Source organism: Ruditapes philippinarum, unplaced genomic scaffold, assembly GCF_026571515.1.
Source record: "Ruditapes philippinarum isolate M1 unplaced genomic scaffold, ASM2657151v2 ctg59_1_1_1_1, whole genome shotgun sequence".
NCBI classification, from domain to species: domain Eukaryota; kingdom Metazoa; phylum Mollusca; class Bivalvia; order Venerida; family Veneridae; genus Ruditapes; species Ruditapes philippinarum.
This window is the reverse complement of record NW_026861752.1, coordinates 183,823-193,707: the sequence shown is the minus strand read 5'-3', so window position 1 is coordinate 193,707 and position 9,885 is coordinate 183,823. Positions and strand designations below refer to the sequence as shown.

The 9,885-nt window shown below is 32.6% G+C and overlaps 1 protein-coding gene across 1 annotated transcript in view; it reads right to left on the bottom strand.

Annotated features, from left to right (window-relative positions):
* LOC132716692 (probable ATP-dependent RNA helicase DDX10) overlaps positions 1-9,885 on the bottom strand; it is a 29,384-nt gene that overhangs the window by 1,412 nt on the left and 18,087 nt on the right. Inside the window, exons 11-17 of the mRNA XM_060700015.1 lie at positions 8,370-8,457; positions 7,134-7,222; positions 5,534-6,164; positions 2,956-3,099; positions 2,264-2,422; positions 1,540-1,608; positions 630-757 (exon numbers count right to left, since the gene is read on the bottom strand). Of these exons, the coding sequence (XP_060555998.1) occupies positions 630-757; positions 1,540-1,608; positions 2,264-2,422; positions 2,956-3,099; positions 5,534-6,164; positions 7,134-7,222; positions 8,370-8,457 (1,308 nt within the window). The remainder of the gene's footprint in view (positions 1-629; positions 758-1,539; positions 1,609-2,263; positions 2,423-2,955; positions 3,100-5,533; positions 6,165-7,133; positions 7,223-8,369; positions 8,458-9,885) is intronic.

Below are 9,885 nucleotides of genomic sequence, written 5' to 3'. Positions count from 1 at the left end.
CAAATAATGATAGAGTGATAATGATTAGCCACATGCCAGCCTAGAAAATAATCAACGTAAATTTATCTTGAAGACCAAGTACATTCTTACAACTTTTTTGAATAATAACATACATGTAGATTCAAATCTGAGTGTGATATAGCGTAAGTGACCAATTGTTTACAATACAACCAAGTGATGGTGTTCATATTTTCAATAAGCAGACAAAAACACATAATTCCGAGCGCATGATTATTAGCAACAAAATTTTAATTAAGAATTACTTAAAGTTTCAAAAAAAACTGAATCATCTGTCAGTAACATTAAAAGACTAAGTGTTGGGTTGAGGATAGTGTTTCACTCATAAAAAGATAATGTAATATGACAAATTATAAGCTTTACTGGTGGAGAATAGCTAGATGTGCTCCAGAGTAGAACCAACAACCTTCCAAAACCTATCTATTGACATGTAACATATACAAAGATGTACTTAGAATTCAAAGTACCTGTAGGGACTTGCATTCAAAGTTATGTTAGCTATCATTAAACTATTATATAGACTAAGTTCATCAACTTAGCTAATGTATAACACTGAAGACAAATGACATTGAATAAGACTCTGTATTACACCATGTTATAAGAAACTTTACCCGTCACTATCCGAGTCACTGTCTGATTGTGTACTGCCGTACACTTTATCTGGGTCAGGTAAAAATGAAAGCGGATCAGCTTTTTCATCATCATCATCTGATGGTAATCTCGCCTCCATTTCTTCTTCCTGAATTAATAAAACATAATATATATCTATATAAAAAACAATGAAATGGATTTTCGGTAAATTCTTCAGTATCATTGAAATGAATGGAATTTTGAAAAATAAAATTCAATTATTTCCCTTGTCATCTTGTTTAAAATCTCTTAATAGTTTGATCTGTTTATAAAATGGTCAGTCAATTATCAGTCGGTAATCCAATGAAAAGCGATGTTACAAATGTGCAGTATTATAATGTCATCTTTGTCCGTAACAATAAAACTAAAGATGTTCTGCTATATTGGGCTGTCAATAATGAGTTTAATGTTTATTTGTATCTTGATGAAAACTGCACAAAAATATCAAAATTGAAAGAACAATGAACAATGTTTGTAAATTACCAATTAAGGGTCTGGCCTTTGTATAAAATCATGACTCAACCTTCATGTATTTTATAAAAAAAATATATATTTTTGTTTTCATATTAATTTAATACATGCATATTGAATAACAGAGCCAGCCACCTAATGTAAAACTGTCTCAAGGTTTAACCATGACAATATGCAAACAGACACACCTTCACAACCATTAACCCTTACCACACTAAATATCTAGAATGGACTTGTCCATCTTTCAATCTGGATAAAACCATTTATCATTTAAGGGAAAATTTCAAAATAAAAACTGACCAAACAACAATCAGTACAGACTATGATCAGATGGCACAACTGTGCTGGCACTGGTTGTATAGATAAATTCAGTAGCGGTCAACAGGCTAGGGGGTATGATACTACTAGGTAGTTACAAACCTCTTCATCTTGTTTTACTCCTCTCTGTTTTTGAGCCCTGTTTTCTTCCTTTCTTTTCAATCTTTGCTCCTGAAATATATGTAATATACATGTTCATTTAATGCATGTTTTTTCTTGTGTATTATCAAAGAATAATTGATGTACGGTGAAATTTATTAGACATTGTAAAGCAAATGAATACAAAAATATTATTAAGCTGCCATTAAAAAAAACTGTAGATACTAAAATGGCTCCTTTCTTTGCACTTATCTTTCCATTGTCTGTGAAGTATGGGCATCATTGATTACCTAAGTATCTTTTATTCACCAGTCAAATCACCTCTGTGACTGTGTGCTTAAAATGTGTCTTAACAATCTACAACTGAATTTCAATATTCATCTGATTGTAGAATACATGTCTTTTCTTCCCTTTTTTTACTGGTATTTTTTTTCAGATTTTTTTCTCTATATCTATGTCAAATCTTTAGACTTACTCTATGTCTCTGTTTTATAATGCCCTTATATGTCTCTATCTATGAAACATTTTTTAGACTTACTCTATGTCTCTGTTTTATAATGCCCTTATATTTCTCTATCTATGAAACATTTTTTAGACTTACTCTATGTCTCTGTTTTATAATGCCCTTATATGTCTCTATCTATGTAACATTTTTTAGACTTACTCTATGTCTCTGTTTTATAATGCCCTTATATGTCTCTATCTATGTAACATTTTTTAGACTTACTCTATGTCTCTGTTTTATTTTCTCTCTGTAAATCTGTTTATCTATTTCATCTTCAGCTTTCATTTTCTCTCTTGCCTTTGCTATATCTATACCACCAACATCATCAGGTCTTTCTATATCCACATCAACTTGAGGAATCTTATGAGGATCTACTTCAACCTTGAAATAAACAATAAAAACAAATAAATTCAACTGAAAAATAAAGATTTCATGTACACAAATGTTTCTTATATACAGCTATGACAAAATGATTATAATCATGTTACGAATTTACTGACTTACTATCTCAATTTACATAATATATATCATCAAACATATAATTTTAACATTTTCTTACAAATACACAGGTTAAATGTGGTAGTAAAATGCATTAACAAAAACCAACATAATTTAGGTCATAGGGCACAAAAACATGAATGATTTTTTTTTCAAAATTACAATAATGTATATTCTGAGTGCAAAACTTGCTTAGCCCATACCATTTTAATTGACAATATGCAGATTATCTTCCAATGAAAGTCAAGCAATTGAGATTTGGGTTTAAAGTGGATTTTTATGTTGTATTGTGTATTTTCTCAAAATAAGAACATGCTATCATTAATACAGCATCTAGACAGAATTGTTAGATAATTGTAAAACAGCTGAAAAATGCTTTATAAGTCATTTAATTATAATGCTATGATATAATCTACCTGTCCCTCCTCATCAAAGGTGACCTTGGTATTGATTTTGATGTTTTTCCTCCACAGTTTAAGTGCCTGTAGTTCCTTGTTCTGTTTGAGAGCTTTCTTTCTCTTCTGTGACTTACTCTCCTCAGGTTCTGTCACATCCTCTACCTAATAAGCCAAGAGATATATTTGTATAATTAACTAGCTTCAACAATCTAAAGAAGTATAAATATGATAAAAGACCTTTCTAGGTTAATGTTTAAATCACATATTATGATTATGATTAACATATTGTGTCCTCAACATGCTTAATATCTTATATGAACTTGTCAGTATTTCTATTTCGACAAACAATTCGTTATCTTTAAGGGAAGTTAAATTTCAAAATATGTACTGACTTAATAGCGAACAGTGCAGACCATAAGCAGACGCCACAAATGTGTTTTGAACTGTTGGCATTATCTAATCTGTTGCCACAAACAGGCTATGAGTCTAAGAGTAATGGTTGATCTATTATCAAAATTTTCTATTTATTATTCAGGGGAAAAATAGTCAAGTATTATCTTAGGCACAAACTAGTACTGATAAGTAGAGTTAGTTATCTGAAAAACTTCCATGAATGGATGTATACATGAAAGAATTTAATTTCTGTGGAAAGATTAGAACAAACATCTAAGACAGGTAAGTGCAGTCACCAACTTTGAGCATTGTGCTATGCAGGCCCCTTACGTAGATGATAACATCCATTCATATGTGCTTAATACTGTGCAAATTTAATTTTCACCATAAATAGCTTCTTCTTAAATCTTATCAATACAGAAGAACATCACTTTTCAAAAGCTTCAGTAAATCTGATACTCAAAGACATATATCAATAACTTAAATGAAAATGGGGTGCTACGGAAACAAGAGGGGCCATGATGGCCCTGAGGTCGCTCACCTGTATATAGCCCCCCCGCCAATTTTTACCCAAGGGCTTTTATTTGTTTATTTGAACAGACTTGGTAGACACCCATAAGAAGATGTTTCATTCTAAACATCTAAGTTCTAGCTCATTGGGTTTTTTAAAAGAATATTTTTTAAGTTTTTACTATACACATATAGTTAAAAACAATGACACCCCTGGGGCAGGGCCAGTTTTGACCCCCGGACTTTTATTTGAACAAACTTTGTAGATATTTACTTAAAGATGTTTCATGCTTAATATCTAAACTCTAGCTTTTTGGGTTTTTTCAAAGAAGATTTTTAAGTTTTTGCTATACACATATAAGGAAAATCAATGACCCCCGGGCGGGCCAGTTTTGACCCCAGGGCTTTTATTTGAACATACTTGGTAGACACCCATTAGAACATGTTTCATGCTAAATATCTTAGCTCTAGCTCTTTGGGTTCTTTATAAGTAGATTTTTTTAAGTTTTTACTATATGCATATAGGGAAAATCAATTACCCCCTAGGGCGGGGCCAATTTTGACCCCAGGGCTTTTATTTGAACAAACTTGGTAGACATTCATAAGAAGATGTTTCATGCTTAATATCTAAGCTCTAGCTCTTACGGTTCTTTAAAAGAAGATTTTTTTAGTTTTTACTATATGCATATAGGGAAAATCTATGACCCCCTGGGGCAGGGCCAATTTTGACCTCAGGGCTTTTATTTGAACAAACTTGGTAGACACTCATTAGAACATGTTTCATGCTAAACATCTTAGCTCTAGCTTTTTGTGTTCTTTAAAAGAAGATTTTTTAAGTTTTTACTATATGTATATAGGGAAAATCAATGACCCCCTGGGGCGGAGCCAATTTTGACCCCAAGGATTTTATTTGAACAAACTTGGTAGACATTCACTAGAAGATGTTTCATGCCAAATATCTAAGCTCTAGCTATTACAGTTCTTTAAAAGAAGATTTTTTAAGTTTTTACTATATGCATATAGGGAAAATTAATAACCCCCCGGGGCGGGGCCAATTTTGACCCCAGGGCTTTTATTTGAACAAACTTGGTAGACACTCACTAGAAGATGTTTCATGCCAAATATCTTAGCTCTAGCTCTTTGGGTTCTTTAAAAGAAGATTCTTTAAGTTTTTACTATATGCATATAGGGAAAATCTATGACCCCCTGGGGCGGGGCCAATTTTGACCCCAGGGCTTTTATTTGAACAAACTTGGTAGACACTCATTAGAAGATGTTTCATGCCAAATATCTAAGCTCTAGCTCTTAGGGTTGTTTAAAAGAAGATATTTAAAGATTTTTCTTTCGGTTGCCATGGCAACCAGAGTTCTGCATGGAATTAAATTCTTTGAACAATTTTTAAAGGTGACCCCCAAAGGAACATTCCTGTGAAGTTTGGATGAAATTGGCTCAGCGGTTTATGAGGAGATGTCATTTAAAGCAAAAGTTTACGGACGGACGACGGACGGACGGACGACGGACGCCGGACGAAAAGCGATCACAAAAGCTCACCCTGTCACTTTGTGACAGGTGAGCTAAAAAAAGAGTAAGAACACAGTGTTTTTGACATTGGATTGTTATAGAAAAATTAACTTAATACTCTCTTTGAAAAGATTAATTTGAGAGCACATGTATGTCCAAATTCAACACTTACATCTATCCCTTTTTTAGCTAATATATCATCAATATCCACATTTGGCTTCACTTTAAATAACTCATCATCGTCATCATCATCATTGTCAAACCGAAATCCTGAATTATCATCCGTTTTTTCCTGCTTTAAGCCAGTTTCACTTTCATTATCACTATCATCACTAGATTCCCCACTTTCAGAACTATCACTAAATTCACTGTCATCTATATCTTCATTATCTACTAACTCATCACTGTCTGAATCATCACTTTCAGAACTTTCTGAGTTTTCTACTGTTGGCACATCTTTTCCTAACAATTTATTTCTACTAGTTACTTCCATTTCAGACTTTGTTATTTTCCCTGATTTTAAAAGAGATGAAGTGTTTGATGACACTGAATTTGAATTTTCTACACTTTTAATACCAGTTTTACTTTCATTTTCACTTTCATCATCATCAGTATCATCATCAGTATCATCATCATCGCTTTCACTAGAATTGCCACTGTCACTTTCTTCACTACTAGATTCCAGTTTATTCAGTTTTGATAAATCAACTGGCTTTTTTATTTTCTTGGATTCTTTTTCTTCTTTTCTTTTCTGATCTTTTTTCAAGAATCTTACATTTGGTGCGATAGCCAACCCTAGTGAGCTGGAAAATATGAACATAAGTAAAATCAAAACAAATGACATGCATTTGCAACAAAACTAAGCTTTAAGGGTTTTTTTTCTGTCTGTCAATATCATACACTATTATTTAAAGTTACATTTAATAAATTTCATAAAAACAGAAATAGTGACATTTCATAAATAAATTGGGTTTTATATCGACTCCAGATCTTGTTTTGACAACCAAAATGAGTTTTATATGCATAAAAAATGGACAACCTCATTGTGTCCAAATCGGAAGTACAATATCTCTTTGCATGAGAAACTCCGCCTTCAGATCATCCATACATCAATATTAAATCAACAAACATGACTATAAGTAGCAGTCCTAATTTAACGGTATATTTCCCCATTGTAACGGATGTTTCCATACAAATTTAATACTTTTTTATGAGATGATTACTTTTTACTGAACCTCAGGCCTAGTGCACCGTAAAGTTAAACGGTTAAAATGTGTTTGCACAAGAAAATGTCATATTTGTTGTGTTCCGGATAGCAGCTATAACACTGTGATGTAGCGCATACACAAGCTGATTATAATTTTCATTTGCATGTTAAAATTCGTATACGAACTTTAGTGTTACTTAGGGGTTTTCCGTTTAAAATCCTAATTTATGAATAATATTTGTTGAGATTTACAACAAGACTGTTAAAAAGGTTAATGAATCTGTAGAATGCTTGGTTTTTAGACCGACGGCAAAAATATTTTTCCATATTTATTTAATGTAGCTGTAAAGTTCCTAATTAAGGCATGATTAATAATTGTGTTTTCCAATATCAAATGAAGACTTTTTCCTTTCAATTTATATATATACAAGCAGTTGTTGTTTCCTTATTATATTTTCATTTTCTAAGCAAATAATTGCAAAATGAATTTTAACATTTTCTTCACAAGTTAACACAAACTGATAATGTTTGGCTGAGGAAAACCAGACCAACTGTATAAACTTACCTAGCATATTTTTCAATGTCTAGAGCATGAACATCAAATACTTTCTTGTTCTTCATCAAGAATATTGATCGTAAATATGTCACAAATGCCTGTAAAACATGTAAAGAGCTTAATATCAATACAGAAGAACCCAATGCATTTTTTTGACTGAATTCTGCATCCTTAACTCAGGTTGAGACATTTTATAAAGAAATATTCCTCTGTAATCTCATTTTTAGATAAAGAGTCTTTTATTTAATAACAAGATATAAATATTTTTGCAAATACAATCTTCTTATTTACTTGCATGAAACAAAAGGCAAGTCTATAAATGAAAATGATCAAATGAAATTGTTTCATTATTTTAAGTTTAAATATAATGAAATTAGAAAATGAATATATCAACTTCATGTTAACATGGCCACCCCCTGCCAAATGTGTTTTCTCATTGGAAGAATGTTTATGAAGTAGAGCAAAATAATTCAATTTTAAGAGGTCTTTTGGTAATGAAAACTGATGGCTGAAGTGATTACAGATTTGAAACCTATGTGAATACTGATGGCTGAAAATAACAAAGGGCAATAACTGATAAATTATGCAGGGTAGGTTATCATTCTTGTGTGCTGCACTCCTCCTCAATGAGATCTATCCACCTATGAAGTTTCAAGTTGATATCTCAAATACTTTTGAGATATGCTCCCGACAAAAATGTCAGACGGAAGGATGGATGGACAGATGAACAGACAGATGGACGGAGACTAAGTTGTATTTTGAGTTTCAAGTGAATACCTTATATAGTAAATACTTAATGAGTCACTGTGTGCACAAAAAATAAGCATGAAAAATAAAGGGCAATAACTGAAAAATTATGTAGGGTAGAGTTATCATTCTTGTGCGCTGCACTCCTCAAGATCTATCCACCTATGAAGTTTCAAGTTGATAACTCAAAGGCTTCTTAAGTTATGCTCTGGACAATAAGCATGAAAAATAACAAAGGGCAATAACTGAAAAATTATGCGGGGTAGAGTTATCATTCTTGTGTGCTGCACTCCTCCTCAATGAGATCTATCCACCTATGAAGTTTCAAGTTGATATCTCTAACACTTTTTGAGGTATGCTCCAGACAAAAATGTCAGACAGAAGGACGGAAGGACGGACAGACTGACAGACAAAGACTATTTCTATATCCGATTCCCCCGCCACCTTTCAGCGGGGGATTATAAACCACATGACGAAAAGAGTAAGTTCAACTCTTACCCTTTGAGCTGATGCCTTGAGTTCTGGATCAGCAGCACAATTGGCCTCCAGTTTTGATTGTATAGGGTATAACCGTTGTTGATTCACCCTGTAATATAATAATGAACTTTTTACTTGTTTGTTAATTAAACCACTGTAACTTTTATTATTTAACTTACTTGTTAACTAAACCATTGACCATGAGTGGTAATAATAACATACAAAAGACACCAGTATACAGCCAGAACAGTCTGAATATTTATGCAGTATGACAAGACTACTTAATTTTACTAAATTGTAAATGACACTGAAATGTCTAAAAACTACTAATGGACTGTAATAAATTCAAAGTATGACATGCTTACAATACACATTCAGCAGGATACGAATCAACTGTGAATGAAAATTCAATTAAATTTATTTTGCTTCATTTGAAAATGGGTACATTTGCAGAGAATACATGTGCCATGAAATTGAAATATATTTCTAGCAGATACATTAACCTATATTAGTTCAAAATAAGAATGCAAAACATTTACAACTTAAATGATGAATAGGATCATAAGATCTCAATCTTGTTGAGATTGACATACTGCAATCATGCATATTTTTTCTAAATGTTAGTGATTGTCATGATGGCATATATCAACATTTAAATGTTAGACTAAAATGAACCAAATAATCCACATAACAACCAAAGGTGACAAATGCCAAAATTATTGTTTTAAAGGACACTTAGAATTTTAATACACCAGTCAAGTGCTACTACCAAACCTCCCTCTTTAACCAGGAAATTAGCCAAGTTTTACAATTTGCATGTCCAGGCAGTGTCATGTCAAACACTCAATGGTAGAGCCAAAATACAGAAGAAATGTCCAACAGGTAGTGCCAGGACATATAGCTTAATAAGTGCATTCCCAAAGAATGGAGCACGAACCAAGAACTTGATAATCCTAAATCCAAAGTTCCAACTATTCCAATTAGGGGATGGGGACAATAGTTACAACAAGCAAATTCGTTGAATTTATATCCCCCGCCGAGTACTGGTTATTACTAACACAACAACTGAAGACATAAGGCTTTATTTATATATTTATCATGGCATAAACAGTAATATTCTTTGAACTTATTAAATATTCAGGGCAATAACAGAGCCATAAATCTGTGTTAAATAGTAATATCTGGAAATGCCAATGAGATGTATGCATACTGCATAACTAATCAAGGGCCATAAATCTGAGTTATAAGTGTCTGACCGGAACAAGGCGACTATATGCACATCTCCTCTTTGTATCCCATAAAGTTTCATTGAATTCCAGCCAGTAGTTACAGAGAAGTAGCACGGAAACGATTATTGCTCTGGTTGTATACTGCATAAAATATCAAGGGCCATAACTCAAAGTTAAAATGTCTGACCCAAACAAGGCAACGATATGCCCATCTCCTCTTGGTATTGAAGGTTCCAATAAGTTTCATTGAATTCCAGCCAGTAGTTGCAGAGAAGTAGCCCAGAAACAAATATTTTTCTACATGCAAT